This window comes from Penicillium digitatum, chromosome 1, assembly GCF_016767815.1.
Source record: "Penicillium digitatum chromosome 1, complete sequence".
Taxonomy (NCBI): domain Eukaryota; kingdom Fungi; phylum Ascomycota; class Eurotiomycetes; order Eurotiales; family Aspergillaceae; genus Penicillium; species Penicillium digitatum.
In genome coordinates, this window is record NC_089384.1 from 1,263,242 (window position 1) to 1,281,867 (window position 18,626).

At 48.7% G+C, this 18,626-nt stretch overlaps 7 protein-coding genes across 7 annotated transcripts; 5 read left to right on the forward strand and 2 right to left on the reverse strand.

Annotated features, from left to right (window-relative positions):
• Positions 1-378: 378 nt before the first annotated feature.
• On the forward strand, positions 379-3,245 carry Pdw03_2755 (uncharacterized protein; the record flags this gene model as incomplete). Its single annotated transcript, XM_014682267.2, has 7 exons — positions 379-744; positions 834-1,187; positions 1,241-1,404; positions 1,698-1,712; positions 1,791-2,139; positions 2,200-2,678; positions 2,732-3,245. The coding sequence occupies 7 exons, from the start codon at positions 379-381 to the stop codon at positions 3,243-3,245; spliced, it is 2,241 nt and encodes a 746-aa protein (XP_014537753.2).
• A 741-nt stretch (positions 3,246-3,986) lies between these two features.
• Pdw03_2756 (Armadillo-like helical) lies at positions 3,987-5,090 on the forward strand (the record flags this gene model as incomplete). The annotated part of the gene is made up of 1 exon (XM_014682265.1): positions 3,987-5,090. One exon carries the CDS (start codon positions 3,987-3,989, stop codon positions 5,088-5,090), a length of 1,104 nt encoding a protein of 367 aa, XP_014537751.1.
• A 147-nt stretch (positions 5,091-5,237) lies between these two features.
• Positions 5,238-8,351, reverse strand: Pdw03_2757 (putative leucine-rich repeat protein; the record flags this gene model as incomplete). The annotated part of the gene is made up of 1 exon (XM_014682264.1): positions 5,238-8,351. The coding sequence occupies one exon, from the start codon at positions 8,349-8,351 to the stop codon at positions 5,238-5,240; it is 3,114 nt and encodes a 1,037-aa protein (XP_014537750.1).
• Positions 8,352-10,044: 1,693 nt separating this feature from the next.
• Positions 10,045-11,292, forward strand: Pdw03_2758 (ribosomal protein L13e-domain-containing protein; the record flags this gene model as incomplete). The annotated part of the gene is made up of 1 exon (XM_014682263.1): positions 10,045-11,292. One exon carries the CDS (start codon positions 10,045-10,047, stop codon positions 11,290-11,292), a length of 1,248 nt encoding a protein of 415 aa, XP_014537749.1.
• Positions 11,293-11,979: 687 nt separating this feature from the next.
• Pdw03_2759 (60S ribosomal protein eL13) lies at positions 11,980-13,097 on the forward strand (the record flags this gene model as incomplete). The annotated part of the gene is made up of 5 exons (XM_014682262.1): positions 11,980-11,982; positions 12,119-12,152; positions 12,254-12,300; positions 12,427-12,585; positions 12,663-13,097. 5 exons carry the CDS (start codon positions 11,980-11,982, stop codon positions 13,095-13,097), a joined length of 678 nt encoding a protein of 225 aa, XP_014537748.1.
• A 611-nt stretch (positions 13,098-13,708) lies between these two features.
• Pdw03_2760 (Structural maintenance of chromosomes protein 1A) lies at positions 13,709-15,085 on the reverse strand (the record flags this gene model as incomplete). Its single annotated transcript, XM_014682261.2, has 2 exons — positions 13,709-14,651; positions 14,700-15,085. The coding sequence occupies 2 exons, from the start codon at positions 15,083-15,085 to the stop codon at positions 13,709-13,711; spliced, it is 1,329 nt and encodes a 442-aa protein (XP_014537747.2).
• Positions 15,086-15,770: 685 nt separating this feature from the next.
• On the forward strand, positions 15,771-16,565 carry Pdw03_2761 (Oxidoreductase-like, N-terminal; the record flags this gene model as incomplete). The annotated part of the gene is made up of 1 exon (XM_014682260.2): positions 15,771-16,565. One exon carries the CDS (start codon positions 15,771-15,773, stop codon positions 16,563-16,565), a length of 795 nt encoding a protein of 264 aa, XP_014537746.2.
• Between the last annotated feature and the right edge of the window lie 2,061 nt (positions 16,566-18,626).

An 18,626-nucleotide genomic window follows, 5' to 3' on the forward strand; every position in this document is an offset into this window, starting at 1 on the left:
CCCATCCGGAAACTGATATACACTGTAAAGTCTCAGAAAGTGCTCGGCCCCACCTTTTCCAAAGTTTAGTATAGAATACAATGGGCCTTGCTGTCGTTGATTGTGCCAAAGTGAATCAAATCCCGACAAACTGGTCTGTGGAAGTGACTCCACACGGTCAGTCGGAGATCAATCACTAATTTGGGACGAAAATCCGAGGGCCTTGTACATCTCTCGGAATTGACATACTTCATACAGAGTAAGTGTGTTTTACGGACAAGGAGAGTCTGGAGGGGCTAACTTGGCGGGTGGCATATTGAGTTCTTCCTTTCCCCCTCCCCCTTCCATGGTATGTTGTAGATAAATCACACAATCCTCTCGAATTCCACTGACTACGAAATGGCTGCGCTTCAAACTATCGAAGTTCCACACCTTGGTGGCATCAAGGTTGGATACGCCTTCTCGAAGAACCATTATGATCCTTCCAAGCCGACATGCGTGCTCGTCAATTCGATGTGCATGACCGTGTCTCTCTACCATGATCAATTCAACAACGAGGTGTTGACCGATGCTATGAATCTTCTGGCCATTGAGCCACTAGGTCATGGCTCAACCACTTCTCCCTCGGAACATTTTACGTACTGGGATTCTGCTCACATGGCTTTACAGGTTATGGATCACTTTGGGATTCAGAAAGCCTTCGTCCTAGGGACAAGTCAGGGAGGATGGATCGTGACTAGGATGGCCCTCCTGGCCCCAGACAGGGTAGGTTCAAGCCCGGGGAGGAGTCAACGAACTGCCGATTTTGCCCCAAGCCAAGCTAGGCGAAGTCAATCGCATTAACATAGTGCTAGATTTTGGGTCTAATGCCCCTCGGAACCTCCATGGATTATGAATCCTTGGATTCTCGGTCCAAGGGCTGTTGGGATCCTGCTGCCAATCTCACGGTGTTTTATGAGAAGTGGACCAGTCCCTCGGCCACACCCGACTTTGTGGTGGATGACGTCTGGTGCGGACTGGTGGGGGGAATTGGCTTTGGTGCCGCTACTACCGAAACGAGATCTGCATTCTGGACTCGGACCTTGAAGGAAGTGTATAAGGGTGATGAGGGCCGGAAAAAGGTTCGAATGGCGCTCAACTGCCTACTGGAGAGGGATGGGCTTCTACTTCGGATTGGGGACATCAAATGTCCTGTTTATTGGCTACAGGTGAGTCCTACATTTTCTCATGTAGATGATTTATGTATTAACAAATCAACAAGGGAACTGAAGACACTCCTTTTGGAACGATCGTTCCTGCAGAACACATCACACGTTTTACCTCGTCTGTGGAGGCTAAACTTGTGATGGTCGAAGGGGGTGCGCATTACCTGAATGCCACCAACCCGAAGGAAGTGAATGAGGCCCTTCTGGAAATGGTAACCAAGTACAAGTAGTCTACTGGAAAGCCACCAACAAGGGCTACAGGGGTCAGTCAAAAGCTCTAAAAAAAATCAATATTTCAAAGCGATCATCAGATTTGTACCTTCCTACTCGTACTAGCATGAAGTGGGCCTTTTCCCGTGTTTTACAGGAGCCTCCCTAAAACAAGAAAATAGGTTTCGCAACCCCTGCATCCACGTGGGTAATTTGATGAAGCACCTACAGTTGGTCCTCACCGGTTCTTTGACGGTTTTCCTTTACATTGGCATCTTATGACATTCCGTACATCTGGCTGAGATGTGGTGTCTACTCGTAAGTGAAACGTATTAGTGATATGATTATAGACCAGAACAAATGCCTAACCCGACATGCGCTAACTACCGAACTAAGTTCAAACTTCAGACGCCAAGCCTGTCAATCCAACGTTAAGAAGCGGAATTTTCTAGAATTTTATGAGTCGTGTACACTCAAAGATGGGGAGGATTCCTTGCAGAAACTCACCCGTGTACTCGCCACTCCGTTAATAAGATTGTGTTGCCCAACATTTGCAGAGTTCCATGTTTACCTCCTTGAGCCCAGCGTTATGAAGAGCAATCAGGACAGTCTGCAGTCATGGTCTATAGCTACTACGGCCTCAGTCACGGTGCTGGCCTTCGTGACGGTTTGTCTTCGACTGCTCGCCCGGTATGATCGGATGCAAAAGCTGTGGTGGGATGACTATATGATTGTCTTTTCTATGGTGAGTTCCACTCTTTCACTTCAATGAACCTCAATCGCATAGTTTCTGATCAAACCCAAGTTATGGAACCTGGTCGTTGTCGGATTTATCTACGCCATGATCCATGAGGGAATGGGACTCCATGCAAAGACTCTTCCCACAGAAAACGTGATTTTGATCGCCAAATATCTTGTTGTTGCCGAAGTTCTCTACGTCTTCAACCTAGCATGGACCAAATTGAGCATTCTGCTCATGTACTACAGGATCTTCCGCTTTCGATACTTCAAAACGTGGGCATATATCATTGGAATCTTTGTTATCCTTTGGGTTATTTGCATAACTTTTCTTTTCATCTTCATTTGCGTCCCCGTCCAGAAACTCTGGTATCCCCAGATTCCAGGGCGGTGCATCAACCAGGTGGCCACATGGGTCTCCAACGCCGTCTCAACGATCGCAACCGACATTGCCATTCTCCTCCTTCCAATTCCACAAGTATGGAAGCTCCAACTTCGAATGTCGGAAAAGATAGCCGTCTTGATTGCCTTCAGCTTAGGATTTTTGTCAGACCCCAACCTTTCCAAAAAATCCTTCCAGATGAATCTAACCCCAACAGTGTCGTTTTCGCCTCCGCCTACCGCTTCTCGGTCTTCTTCAGTTACACTCCGCTTGATTCCTCCTATACTCTCGCCCGAACAGTTGGATGGACCGCAATTGAAATGTCTGCCGGCATCGTGTCGGCCAACCTCCCAACCATCCGCCCTGCTCTCCGCTGCATAGCACGCTTGCTGGGTGTTCATGGTAGCGTTATGGCTCTCTTCAAAAGTCAAAATAGAACAACTGCCAAAATTTCGGACACCGTCACTCAGCCTTCAGCAACAGGGGAGTCCACTGCCGCTATTGTACAACACAACAAACATCCAAACCGACATTCTTTCTATCATCTACCAGATGATCCCAGCTCGGCGGGAGAACAGGCACGAATAGATGCCTCGTTTAGGCCGGACTATGATAACGCAAAGATGTACATCAATGTGTTGGGTCCGAGGGTTGGTGATCATTTTGGTGGTGATGAGATTCCCATTACTGAGATTAGAGTCGACAAGGAGTTTACGCAGACTACAAACTGAGGGGTATGATCATTTGTGTTATACTTAAATTGGGTTTTCGGCTATTGTCACAGGTTGTTTCATTCTTTACTTGTCCACTAGCGAGCGGTGGAGATGTCTAACTTAAGATGTACATCGATGGGTATCGTAGGGTAAAAAGGTACAGTTGAGCATCTATAGTCCAGGGAAAAAACTAGGCTGCTACCTATGCAGGTAGGTACATCTGATCAATCAAGTAAGATTGTTTTAGCACTATAAACACGGTCAAAATATCAAAACTGGGCCGACTGTCGGTGCAGCGCTACGTTCATGGATGTACTATAAGGCACGTGGTGCCCCAAGTTGCTCCAGGGGCTTTTGATTTTACTCAGTAAAATTGTGCAAGGTAGCTTAAGTACGTTGTCGTAGTTAGGCTTAAGATCAAATGCAAGCCATGCACGGTTATTGGATGGAATCTGGCACACCGAGAGCTCTTCGCGATTTGATTCCAATGCTAGAAAGGTGGTAATAGATCTAAGTACCAAACCATCACCATCTTTGAAATAGGAGAAAAACAAAGAGACCAGGATCATCATGATCATGATCTTATTCAAACAGCAGACCAATCAAATCAGCCTCAAGCTGACATCTTTGACATGGAAATCCCAGGTGACCCCGCAGAGCCCTAATCAGCCCCGCGATAGGTATCAGACCCAACCGCCCAATTTTTCTCTCTACTACATTCCCCTCCAACCCACCCCTGGCCAGCACCCAACCCTCACAATGTCCAATCAATTATCCACCATTCTTGGCACGACCCTGATCCTGATCGGCCAGTTCCAAACGGCCCTCACCACGCCCCCAGCAGCCGCAACCGAAGCCGCAAAAGATGCCGAAGCCCTGCCCCTCTTGACGGCCTCCTCGAGCGCGCTCAAAGCACATGTCACGAAACTCTCACTGTTGGCAATTACCCCGCCCTTCACGCATTCCGCTGTCAGCACCGTGCTCCGCGAGCTCAATGAATCTATACTGCCGTCCCTCGTGACTGCTTCCCTCCTTGTGACACCGGCGCAATACACCAAGGCGTTTCACACCGAGGTCTTGATTCTTGTTAAAACGGCTTTGACAGAGCTTTCCGGGCTGGTTCGGGAGGTCAAGGTCGTTGGAGAGAAGAAAGATCAGGAGAAGGATACAGGGAAGGAGAGCGGTGGGACGAAATCCGAGAAAGATGCTGTGATGCTCGCTACGGGCCGTGTTTGGGATGCGTGTGATGCTACAACCGACATTGCGAATAAGGGAGTTGTTGAGTTTGTCATTCGCCGCGTTGAGCAGTGGAGGGACCTGGTTCGCGACGCGGTTGAGGAAATCGAGGATTGGGATCCGGAAGAAGAGGACGATGGTTTCTTTGATGATATTCTCGGTGATGAGGGGAAGGGTGGAGATGACGATGAGGATGATGATGAGGATGATGATGATGAAGAAGAGACAGCCGCTCTCCAGGAACACAAGAAATCTACTCTTCGTTTCCTCAAGCCTATTGCCCAGGTCTACCCAGCTATCATCAACAACCGGCTGAAAAATGCCGGAAGTGCGCCGTTAGCTTCTTCATCTGGTGTCAAGAAGCTGGAGTCCTTGATGCTGAATCTGCAGGCCATTCCGGACGATGTCGACGAGGCAGCTGGCGCGTTGTACGAGGCCAATTTTGAAACCTCCGCTCAGTATCTCCGGAAGACGAGGAAGTCTGCCACACAAGCGGTGGGGTTGGTCGCGTCACCCTGGGGGGCTGCGGATGTTAAGGATGATGCACCGGCAGACAAGTTCGCTACATGGTCGAATACCTGGCTCAAGGTGATTGACGAGGTCAGCAAGTCAATTGAAACAAACTGAATATAGTTATCTGTCACGAAGCTGCAAAATAGCTGATTAGAAGATAACAAAAGCTCTGGAGAAGCACAGACAGTGATGTATATGTACATGGAACAAACATGGTGATTATTATACAAGTCTCTAAATTATACTCTCCAACTAGATGTCTTAGAACTCTTCCTCGGGAGCTTTGTGTTCCTGCTCCCATTCCGGCAGGTCACTATCAGGAATCCTCTCTCGCAAGAATTCCAAAATCGCATCGGTTCCTTTGGCAACTACCTGCCAGCGAGGTACTCGGAATCGATTGCCGGCCACCTCGAAACGTCTCAAGGCCGATCCATTGCCCCAGTTCTGAGGAGAGCGACCAGCAGCCAGCAGGCCAATCTTCGGGGGAAGCGAATCAAGCTCATTGTTGCTTAGCTCCAAGACCTGCAATCCTTGTGCGGCCTCGAAGTCCAGACTAGCAATCTGGTTGTCAGAGGCCACTAGGGTCTTAAGCTCTGGGTATGTATGTCTCAGATGAGGGAGTGGTCCCTTCAAACGATTGTGCGATACATCCAAGAAGGTCAAAGATGGGGCTATCAGGTTGGATAAGAGAGGCTCCCATGACGTCAAGCCGCCCGCGTTCAAAGTCAGCGACTGAAGTTTTGGCAATTCAAGCGGGGAAGACAAGAACTCAGCGCCCTTCAAGGGGTTGTGTGAAAGATCAAGCTCAACCAGACACTGTGCCAACATTCCAATGGCGGGGGCCGGGAAACAGCTCAGCTCATTGTGCTGCAAATAAAGACACCGAATGTCTAGTGATGGAATCATCTCCAATTGTTCCACCTTAAGGTCGGTCATTCCGGCATAAGACTTGTCAAGAATCCCACCGGATTTAATATCCCAGCTGCGATCAAGCTCGGGACTCTCAGGCGCTAGGGTGAATTGGGTGGCCACTGATCCCTCGTCATCTGTGTCCTGGGGATCAGGCTCAGAGCGACTCCGCAAGTCTCTTTTGATATCGTCGGTGTCCATTCTCAGCAGCCTGCGCTCACGAAGTGGGTTATTGGAAACCCGCAAAGAGGCAAGGTTTTCCATTAATCCAATCTTTTCATCCAAGTGCGTGAGGGAATTTCCTGTAAAATCTGCCTTCTTGAGACTCTTGAGCTCGGCAAACCCTTGTGGAAGCTCTGCAATTTTATTTTCTTCGGCAGACAGCGTTAATAATGACTGCCAGGAAGTCATGCGTGGGAGATGCGTGATGCGATTGACGCCGATCAGGAGGGTATGTAAATCAGGAAGTTCAAGCGCGTCATTCGCAGAGAAGACCATCACAGCATTATTGGCAATATTTAGTGACTGCAATGTGTCCAGCTTGGTCACTGATGCATGTATCAAAGTGCCTTCGAGTCTGTTCTTCTGCGCATTCAGCGTTTTCAGAGGAAGTTTACAAAGGGTCTCGAACGGCAAAGAAGTAAACTTGTTCTCACTGACATCCAATGTTCTCAAAGAACTCAATCCAGCCAGCTCATCTGGAAGTTTGGTGAGAGCATTGCCACGCAGATCCAAAAACTCCAAGCTAGAAAGACGACCAATGACGACAGTCAGTTCCCCTTGCAGTTGATTATTCGCAAGCTTCAGATCGGTCAGAGATTTGATCTCCGCGATGATCTCGATATGGGCCATGTCCAAACAGTTATTCGACAGATTGAGGGTGCGTAAGTTTTGCAAACGTCGAAGACCCATTGGGAGGGACTTCAGTATGTTTCCATGGAGATCCAGCGTTTCAAGGCCCCCAAATTGAAGTCCTCGATCATCGCTATCAGGATCAAACTCCTCGGGGTTGATATCGGGGAATGTTTCATCTGAAATCTGTTCCAGCTCATTGTCCGCGGCATAAAACTTGACAAGATCAACGTTTTCGAACCAGTTTGCGGAGTTCTCTGGGTCATAGTCGTACATCGTCAGCACTTCTTTTGGGATTTCCTTTAAAGAAAACGCTGCAATGTTCAATTGGCCGGTTGCACGTGCTGTCTGTACACGCTTCCGCATCACCAAAGAGTTAGACCCCTGGGACGGTTGGCCGAAAGGATCCTCGTCGTCGCCGCCTGCCCACGAATCGAGAGGCGCATCGATTGGCGGGGCCTGGTAGACTTGCTCTTGCGGTTTCTCCTTCTGATCACCAGCCGCCATCGCCTTGCGGGCAGCCTTTGCCTTTGCTATGGTTTCACGTAGCGTACTGGACGATTTGGAGGCTTTTCTAGCTTCAATTTCTGCCTGTTGCTCCGGGGACAGGTCATCAAGCATGTTGGAAAAAGTAGACACATGTCTTGAACCTGTCGAAGGAGAGCGTCGGGTAGACACCTGCCCTGTTTGAGGTTTTCTTGTTTTCTTTACTTGAAGGGGTCTTTCTGGGGGACCCATATTTGACTTTGCGGACTTTGCGGAGGCCTTTCCCGGTGGTGGGCGGATAAGCGAGGGTTTTGGTGAATCTTTGTTGCCAATTGGTCTTTCGGGTATGTTTTTCTTGGGCGGCGAACTGATGTCTGAGGGGACACCGTCCCCCGATGCAGTACTTTGCCTAAGTGACAGCCGCTTCAATCTTGATGAGATCACGCTGTCCTCGAAGCCGTGGACTGGAGAAATAGATCCAGCAGTCGAAATACGAGCCTTCGAGGGAAGACGCAGCTTCGAAGCAGGCCTTACACATTGCTCGTTACCAGGCGGTGCATATGATGATGCCTGCGATGGCGATCTTGAAACGTTGGATACAATGGACGGGGCACAAGATGGGGATCGTACCGGACTGCCGCCATTGAAAAAGCTGGACTGCCTTCTCACCGAAGCCGGTGATGGTGGAAGTTGCGCTAGCGTCTCAAGTGTACGTTCGGACAGTGATGGGCGTATTCCACGGCGACCACGTGCTTCTTGGGCCGATGCGATTGATGCAGTATCATCATCTCCGGCAGTTGAGGTCGCCTCCTCTGGAACATGCGTGTCGTCTTCCCCGCTTTGTACATCTTCTTGCTTTAGGGCTGGGATAGGATCACCCTGCGGCTTAGGTGGCGACAGATGGTGCGAAGTCGGTTTTTTCAAGAGCGCATTGTGAGATGGTCTTCGCAACCTGCTTTCATCCAGGCCAGGATCAGCTCGGAGTCTGTCTCGGGAAGGTGAGGGTTTGATCGATTTTGATGCGGTGGTCGTAGGTAAAGGCAACCTTGAAGTAAGGCGTGGAATGCCGCTCGCAGGACGTGGTATAACGCTCGCAGGGCGTGTAGATGTCTTAGGCTGCCCTTCCATACTGGCGTTCCGGTTATTGATGCTGATCTTCGGTCAAGGAGAACGTCGCACGTCAAGGAATTCGAATGCTCATGTCCGATGATAAGGAGCGGGATAGAGAATGTGGAAGGCGGGGGAGAGTCACTGTGGCAGATTCAGCCCTGTCAAAATCGTGGTCTTGGGCGCAAAGGAATGAAGAACAAGTAGTCTAGAATTGTTTCGGACGAAGCGGATTGTTTACAATCCGTAATTGTCGCCTCAGGCACCAACCGATTTGGTCCCGATCCATGAAACTTTCGTACTGAGCAGATATAAAACTATGTTTTGGCCTAGCATGTAATGTTCTAGATGTAAAAATGTCTTGGAACAATTATCACATTTACAACACCATAGATTGGTTGCAATTTAATGTCTAAATAACCTATAGTTGGTTGACAGTTGGCCTTGTTCCGAGGGATATATAGAAGAGCATGGTAACAAAGCGCACAGATATTTAATATAAAAAATTAAGCAGCGACTTCAAACCTCTCTTGGATAGCACTCAAGCCAACTACTAGGAGCTAGAAGAGACATTTTTATCACACACACTATTCAGTGTATATGGGAATAGGAGCACCCCGGAAGTCCGCAGAAAAGAGTACGAGAGTATACAAACAGTTCCATATTGGGCCAAATAATCTTCCGATACGTAGTACCCATTAAAGATATTCTTATACATCAAAACTAAAAGACATCAGTAGAAATCACAGACACCTAATCATTGTTTTCGCTTGCCGAAGAGGACTAGCACACACAGCTGGTAGTAAAAAAAAGGTGTCCTTGCGTGTTATGTTTGTAAAAGCCCTGCCTAATTGCTCTGACATGCTAGATACATAGAGCTTTCTCCAGATGTTGTAAAAAAATCAATACTATCCAAAAAACAACAACTACTTGCTGTCAAGTTTATAGGCATAAAGAGTTGCCTTAGCTTTCTTATTTTTTTTACGCAAGAAGACTAAATTTCTCATAACACCACTAAAGGCTCAACTAGACAAAGTATCGAGATTAAATCATCTCCTTGATTTCACACATTATATATAGATCTTGATGCTTATCGGTTGCCTGCCCAACCCCCCAGCGCTTGCCTGGTCGCGGGTGTTGACTTGCCCTTAGCGTCCCGTGATCGTCAAACTAGCCTAAATAGGCTTAATGTGACAATTACTCGTCACTGATTGGTTTATATTCTTAGATAATTGACTGGGGCTGGGAAATTGACTAACCCAAAGCGGGTACCTTGAGACTCCCCTGTTCCCAGCCTCCCAGCCCCTCCCAATAACGCAAACTGGAGTAACCTCTTTCTCTTAAGGTCTCGCTCAACTCCATTATACCCCCATCTTCCATCCTTCTCCAGGCTTTCCAAGTCATTATCTTCTTAGCTCAAAATTGAAATTCCTATGCCCCTTGCTCCGCCCTCGATCCTCCATTTTCTCACTTGGTTCCTGAGGCACCATATCTGGCCTGAGCATCTGTGCGATCGACCGAGCCGAAGGCCTGACCGCTCAGTCTCCGGTATGTACAACATGCATCATTTTGTTTTTCTTCAATCATCTGTTCTATGATAAAGGTGCTGATAAGAGATTAGTGCGAGGACCCGTTTCCCCACAGCTAGACCCTCATGGTCATAACAAAGTGATATAACATTATATCCATATCACTCAATAACTACACATCTATCATGTCTCAAAATTCCAGCTCACAAAGCTCCGTGGGAGCACCGGTAGAGATTGTGCCCTCGACTCCAACTCACCGGACCACACTGTCCCCGTCGCCAGAGCTCAGCGCTATGGCTAAGCGCCCATCATCCGAGTCGGATAAGAAGCCACTCTCTATTCTGCCATTGTCCTCGTCGGATATGACCCCTCCACCCTCATCTCAGATCCCAGGGGCCCCACTTCGTTCTCGTTCACACTCGCGTTCCTTGAGCCCTTCGTTGGTTAACTCCAGCGATATGGACAAGTCGTTGTTCGATGCCTACGGTGCTTCTGAGAACCTGCCCACCGTGGAGGAAATTGACCTCGCCAGCGAAACCCAGTTGCGTACTATTGCCAAAGAACTTTTAACTGTAGCCCGAGAGTCACGCATGTCTGCGTTGCACTTCAAACTGCAGAACAGCTTGGTCTCGTTCGCTAGCAATGAAGCCGTCAAGCGCGCCGAGGTGGAGCATCAGCTTGCCAAGCGCGAAGTCGAGATTCTTCAGAGCGCTGAGTACCGCAGTCGCTCGCACCCCGCGGATCCCGTCACGCCAACGCAGTCCCAATCTGTTTCGAACTCTGATTATCTCTCGGCTGTTCAGCGCTCGCAAGAATTAGAAGAGCTCAATACTGTTCTAGACCGAAGACTCCGAAAGGCGAAGCGTGCCATCGATGAAGCTAGCAGTCGGTCTATGGACCTTGAGGAGCAGAACCTCATGCTTAAGCGTCGTATTGGTGACAATCGCAAGCACTTTTCCCAGATCTTCAACTATGGCAGCATATCGCCGGGCACTCAGAATGAGATACACAATCTTTGCCATGGTGAACACGCAGACGGTCTCGCAGCTCTTCTCTACGCCGATAAACTCACCAACCAGACGCACGCTTATAGTACTCACTCTGCAACATCCGTTCCCGTCACCCCGAACCACTCAAAAAATCAGTACCCCGCTACCCTTGGGTACCCAGGAGAAGACCATTATGATAGCGACAGCACCGTATCCCTCTCGGCCTCCGAGGCGGCGGAAGAGGCTCTGGATTCCCCACCGCAAATGCGCTCCACCGTCCCCAAGAGCAGCACACTGCTTCAGACAAAGTTGTTCGGCCAGGTGCAGAAACCAGGTGTGGAGCGATCTCGCCCTAGCAAGCGCAAGGCAGGCAGTGACGCAAACGTTGCCGTTGCGAAGAAGTCTAGGGCTCCGAATGGTATTGGCCTGAGTATCAACGCCTGAGTTCATATCCCGTGGCCACGAAGAACTAGTGCCACCAACTTTGATATGATTCATGACCTAGCGCTGCTTTGCTTGTTACGATAATGGGAATCTCACGAATAATGAAGACATGCCAAATGTGGTGTTTTCAAACTATCTATTGATGTTTGGGTGTTTTTTTGGGGGGGGGGGGGGATTCTTTAATATGAAGAGGCTCGACAGCTGATCCGTGGCCTTTTCACATGTGGTGTTACTAAATTAGTTTTCGGTATGAAAATCACGGGCGAGTGGTTATTGCTTTTCAATCAGTCCCCGCGGACTTCAGGTGGAATGAGTATCAGATGGAAATTTGGGATAGAACCATGTACAATAGGAGTAGAGCCTTCAGAGACCAGTACCGAATTTACAAACTTGAAAGCGACACATGAAGTATATACCCAATAGGACCAATTGAATCCATCCAAAAGAAAATCAGGCATGATTTCATAGAACATCTCATAGCAGAGCATAAAATGAAAGAATAAAATAAAATAAAAAAATTACTCTGGCAGATTACCGAATTTGGCTTGATTAGGGCTCGCTAAGCGAGGCGGTGTGCCAGTCAGCGGGCGGCCACACGAAAAATGGGAACTTCATTTTCTGCCGTGAAGGAGGATCTGACCAGCAACCCTCGACGACCACCACCCGGCTCGATCCCCATCTGTCACCATGGTGCGTTCCCTATCCCTGTTTGGAAGATACGATGAAGGATTCGACTTGTGCGATTGAGAGAAATCGACGCATCGAAATACGCCTCGAAAAGAACGAAAGTGATGGTTGACTGACCGATTTTGTGTGGGATATATAGGCGATCAAGCACAACAACCAGATTCAGAAGAACCGTGAGTGGCCCGTCGCTTTGCATATCTATGTGATCGCTTCAAACCCGACAGAATAAATGAGGAGTTCGGACTTGAAGGAATAGTGATTAATTATTGAATAGACTTCCGCAAGGACTGGCAGCGTCGTGTCCGTGTGCACTTCGACCAGGTACGACTATCCAACATTCCTCTGACCAGATTTCTTTTCCTCCACACGATATCGCAAGCGACTTGAAATCAAGGAAAAATTTTCTCTGCAGGATGTGAATTTGGCCGACTAACATGAATCGCACAGCCCGGCCGGAAGCACCGTCGTCGTGAGGCCCGCATCGCTAAGGCGGCTGCCGTTGCTCCCCGTCCGGTCGACAAGCTGCGTCCCGTTGTCCGATGCCCCACCATCAAGTACAACCGCCGTGTCCGTGCCGGTCGTGGTTTCACCCTCGCTGAGCTGAAGGTAAATTGAGCCGCATCGAAAATGGAGGTTATAAGGAAACAACTTGCTGACTCGAACATTTTTTTTGCGCTTTGTAGGAAGCTGGTATCCCCAAGAAGCTTGCTCCCACCGTTGGTATCTCCGTTGACCACCGCCGCACCAACTACTCTAAGGAGTCCCTGGTTGCCAACGTCGCCCGTCTCCAGGACTACAAGGCCCGCCTGATCCTCTTCCCCCGCAAGAGCGGTCAGTTCAAGAAGCTCGACTCCTCCGCTGAGGAAGTCAAGTCCGTCAAGGCTACCGTCGCTGAGGGCAAGCGTGACGGTATCGTCACCCGTGTTGAGGCCACCTTCCCCATCACCAACCCCACTGCCGCCGAGGCCGTTACTGAGGTCAAGCGCGACTCGCTCCCCAAGGGTGAGGAGGCTGCCTACCGTCGTCTCCGTGACGCCCGCGCTGAGGCCCGCTACAAGGGTATCCGCGAGAAGCGTGCCAAGACCAAGGCTGATGATGAGGTCGCTGCCAAGAAATAAATGTGTTAATTCCCTTCTCGTGCTGATGATGATGATCGGGTCGGTTTTCGAATCGGGGATTAGTGTACTGTGGCATGGCGTTGCGCCTCTTCCTTGATTCCCTCTCTCCCTCCCAAACTTTACTCCTTTTTGTCTCTAAAAGAAAGAACTCGGAAGATCTCTCGAAATTCAAAACCGCCCAATTTTCTCAATGTTGGCTTTTATGCCTGTACGTCTCATACCTCTATGGCTGTCAATGTGGTAGTCCAGGTCTTGGATCTTGGGCTTCCGGCGAGGACAACATCGAAATCCTTTTGTAGTTCATTTCATTATGCACTTTGTAGCTTGGCTATGGATACTTGTCAATCTTCAAGGTCTACTCAGATGGGAATAACAGGATGTCTTTGCATGAATTCAATTTATGAACATATTATCACAACGCAGTGACTGTGACTGCGTGTCTGATACCCAGCTCGTTTATGAAGATGGGAAATTGGTTGTTTCATGAGTCACACTTTAAAGCAATACATTTAAACTTGCAGTGAGCTCTGCTCGGGTATCTTCAGAAAACTACGCTAAATAACAACCCCCCACCGCCTAACGCTGACTATCGCACCGGAATGCTCAAAAAATTAAAGACCACCGAACAAAGCACCAAGAGCACCCTCAGTCGCCCTTATCACCGCATCAACATGGATACTACCCTCCACACCTCGCGCGACGAAAACACCATCCTCACGTAGCAAAGCATGGAAAAGCTTCTTCGCCTCCTGGTCAATTTTCTTATCTACCCCATGGATCGACACGCTGATCTCAGGCCGCAGCTGAGGCTCTCCGGTCCACTCATCCAACACCAAGGCATTGGACAAAAGTACTCGGGGACTGGAGTTAGACGACTTAGGTTTGATCACCATAGCACTCCGATCAAAATGTGGGACCAATCGTCGCAGTTCAGAAAGTGTGATAACACCGTTCTTGCTTTGCAAGGCAGCATCCTTTCTGCCCTGCGAGGCTCGAGGGCCGTACTTGTGGTCAATATGTGCCCACAAACGAGCGCGGGTTATTGCAGATTCCCAGTACCGGTTGATGCCCCAGCATAGAGTTGCCGCGTCTAGTTTCAAGAGAGGGTTCTCTAAGCGGGTATCAATCCATCGGCGGAGGGCTTCGGGGGCTTTTCTTTTCTTGCTGTCGCTGCCAGTGGATACTGACACGGAAGTCAAAGACTGGGTCTCGGGGTTTGTCTCATAGACAACCGTCACATTGTATAAGCTTGCTGGGAATGGAGGTGGGGGAGAAAATGTCAAAGTGTGTGTTTCTGATAGCTCCTCCCCACGTGACGATCGTGTTGTGCGGGTTTTGAGGCTCAAGGGTGCAAAAGCTGTCAGGTACGGCAGTGATTGAGAAGCTTCTTGCAGGGCAAATGGGTTTGTTGGTAGCGATGGTAGTTCACGTTTTAGGCGAGGGGTATTGGCGGAGAACGGGAGCAAAGTGGCGAGGAGGGATGAAATTGATTGAGGCGCTGTTCGGGGCACTGGAAGACTTGCGAGATTCGCCTCTTCCGATGTGAGTAAAGACCTAGAGATTGTCAGCAGTGTTCAAGCCACAGTTACTTGCAGAACTCACAGGAATTTGTCGAGTCCTCTGATGTCACCTTCCAAGTCAGGATTGGACTCGATTTTCTTTGCCCATGTTTCCAGTTCTTCAACTTCAATTCTCAGCTGTCGCAAATCCGCTGCGCTTTTCTCGCGTGAATTGCGTTTCTCGCGAACAGCCGCTGAAACTCCACCCAGGTTTGCAGCCATCTCCGAGTCCTCCAGAGGAGAAGATTGAAAATTTACTGCCTTAAGTGGGCTTTCATGCAATGAATTGGCGATTCGCCGTTTCGCTCGTTTCTCCTGTCGCCTGCTAGGGCTACTACTTAACATCCCTCTGGGTCGATCCGGGGCCTTTTCCAGGCCTAGTTGTGTTGGCGTCGGAGGAAGGTCAGGTTCGAGGATATCTTCATCCATGAAACTAGATTCCGGGCCCATATCTATTTCTGCTTCTCTTGTCGCGCTGCCTAATTCCAATGCCAATTGACGCTCGGGGGTATTCGATTCGGGGGTTTTTGGCTGTGGCATTGGGGACCCAAACATCAAATCTCCAGAGAAAATTCTCCTTGAAATCCTGCGTGGGGGTTTCGAGAACGCTTGAACGCCACTTGAGCGTCTGTTGGGGGAACTTTCGGGCGCTTCAGAGCCTCGGGGTCGAGTGAGGGGGCTTGCGGAGGCATTAAGCGAGGGTCGGAGCGCTTTGCGATCGCGTAATCCAAATTGTTGTGAATCTTGTTTCCCGCTGTATTTAATAGATGGTCTTTGGGCAGGAGATCTGCTGATTGCGCGCTCTAATAGATCGGGATGTGATCGTGCGAGACTGGCCCTCGAGGCCCTCGTTGGAGACTGGAAGGAGGGTCGTCTCGGCCGATGGGAGTCATTTTGAGGAATCTCTGACACCGCAGAAATGCCCATAGTTTCGCTGGTTTTCCTTTTTTTTGCTGGGGAATCCATTATCGCGTGGGTGCTCGTTTGGCCCGGCGCGCAGATGATGACTGGGGGAATATAAACAACTGGGTAGTGTTTGCAGTGTTTGAACCATGACTTGATCTCCTCTCGTCAATGCATAACCATCTAATCTAGCCTTTCTCCAACTCACATTATGGAGTGTCTCTCTGTGGGTACAAGGCACTCGCTGCGGCGGTCTTTATCTTATATTTGCTCTTTGGCTAGCAGAAAATTTCCCCCATTTGCTTCATATCGACAATATGTGCTGGTTCCGACACCCCGGCGCATAAACGGACACCGGCCACCCGACCAACCCGATGCATATAATACACCGGCTTCCCTGGAGGAAACTTCGGACTTCACTCAAGTCCACCCTTTGTCAGGATACTATTCATTGATATTGAAATCGAGCTCTCCATATGATGGCGGTGGTGGTGCATCGACATCGCGCCCGACGCCCGCATCTACCGTCGCACCTCAATCGCCCCAAGAAAAGATGGCGATCGTATTCGGCACCCGTCTCGCCGGTCCAGGCCGATCCTCGCGCTACAATCCTGGTGAAGCTCCTCCGTTGTCAAGGTGGAAAACTATAAACGGAGTCCCCATTCCTCCTCAACCCGAGGAGCCAGACAACTGCTGCATGAGTGGTTGTGTACATTGTGTCTGGGATGACTTCCGAGATGAGATGGAAGACTGGGCATCCAGGATTGCAACAGCCAAAGCTAAAGGTGGGCCTGAGAAAGGAACGAAGGACATGCGCTCGGCGCCTCGAGCGGAAGTCCGCTCAGCCAGTGGAAGCATGGATGATGACGGCGGTGGCAGCGAAGCAAGTTGGACACCGCCGAATGAAGATAATGAACTGTTTGCTAATGTCCCTGTTGGGATCCGGGAGTTCATGAAAACGGAGAAAAGGCTGCGGATAAAACATCAAAAGGAGGCTACATTGTGAGCTCTTTGGGCAGATTTTTTTCTTGATCTCTTGATACCCTGCGTTATACTACATTGGAACAAATTGGGGGACCTGTGTCTAGAGCCATCGGACTTTATGTGGCATAGAAATAGATTAAACTGTACACAAGACCTTCAAATGATGCCATGACATTTTATACCTTGTTCCAGAAGAGACCGTTCGAAACTCTCTTCATATGCACGATGTAATCAGTGCAATCCTTATATGACTCCTCAGTGATAATTGATACTTTGCGGTCTTGGTTTTGTTTCGATCATCCTCGCTCGAGTCCGCACCCAGGTGCGATGTCGGTACTCGAGCCGTCAATTCCGCTACACAGCTGCCTTTTTGATCACATCTTTCTTTTGCCCTTCCCTTTTTGGCCTTGAGCGCCGAGGCTACTCTGTTACCTCGCAACTTCGCTACTCTGTGCCATGCGCACGCCTACCTTGGACTTCTTTCGTTATCGTGAGCCATCGATTTCCATAGTGGGAACAGGCACAAGTGCCTGCATCTCCCCCCCCGGAACATCATAGTAGGGTGTTTCTGCACTCGAAATGAAGCTGCTCCACTCCGCATAAAACGGCTTTTCTGACTGGATTTGGTCCATCGATTTCTAGCACGGAATAGGCGTGGAGATTATGATCCGGCATTTACCGATGTGAATTTGTAAAGATCAGGTTCCACAAAAAGAGAAATTTCGTAAATCTTACAAATTAGACTCTAGATTACTGGGGTACACGAAGCTGGTGGTTATAGAACGGGAGAGACACGGCGAGAGGAACAGATGCACGGCAAACTTATACCTTTATCCTCTTAAAGGAGGCGTCCTACTGAATTAAACACCGGTACTATTTTTAAAAACCACTGCGCACGTATACATACCGCGAGTTTTTAAGGAGAGGGGTACAAAAAGATGTACTCCGTAGGGTGCATATCGATGATTAGCCTATTTACCCGATCTTAGCCCTATCAAGCTTTGATGATGGCTGTTAAAGGGTTAAAAGGTCAAAAAGTCTACCCCGAACTGGTAGAAGGAGAAAGAGCGAGACAGACTAGGTGTATTTAAGAAAGTGACCTATCATACGGAGCATCTCGAATGCACTTCATTAAGGTGTAATTCATGACTTTATCCGCTCAACACCTAGGAGTTTACTGACCACGCGCAAAGCAAAGGACTACTACACTAAGTTTTTATAACGTTGAATTCTTTGGCCACTAATCTATCAACAACACATTGAACCTATTTACTTTGTTACTGGTGTAGAAATAGAAAGTTGAAAGTGATTTTAATTTATTTGATAGGTTACGGGTAAACCCCCGTTGTCGTAGGACTTTCTCTCGTAGGGTGACGTGGACACAGAGGATACACACGTAGATGGAGAAGGCATATACAACACATGTAACTGTATTTGTAAATATCACAATAGTAATCAAATTGGTATTGATTGGCCCAGCTTGCTATCTTAAAAAAAAAAAATCAAGATGGAGATTGTAGGCTGTGCCTCTTCTAAGGGCCAAGTGGATAAAGCTATGGTGCTTTTGTTCCATTTCCTAAAATCAGGGAAGGCTACTACTTTTCCTGTGCAGGTTTTGATCTCTCTCTGCATGAAAGAATTAGCCATAGATTCTGCAAGTGCTTCGTACAACGTACATTTGTACCACCCTCCATACATTAGCCTTGAACGCTAGCTCATCCAATGACGGACGTATCGAACATTAGACCCTCCTACGCTGGGTACTTGTTACAATTGTCTGAAAGATATCTCATAAGTATCCAGGGGGATAGGGAGTCAAAATCTCTCTAAAGAGGGGGGGGGGGAAGCTTCTTACATCAAAATTCAAAGTCTCTCAAAATTAGTTTTTATATCCAGACCATACTGCGAGGCCATGCACATGTGCCCACTACTTTGTAAAACCGGAAAACGCCATGCAGAGTGCGGGGTCTCAAGCACAATGAACAGATTTCGAGGCATTATCCTGTTGTGCAATCCAAATAAGAGTAAGAGGGGTACCAAGAAGGAGTATAAATATCCTCTAAATGCCGTGTAGTAAGTTGAA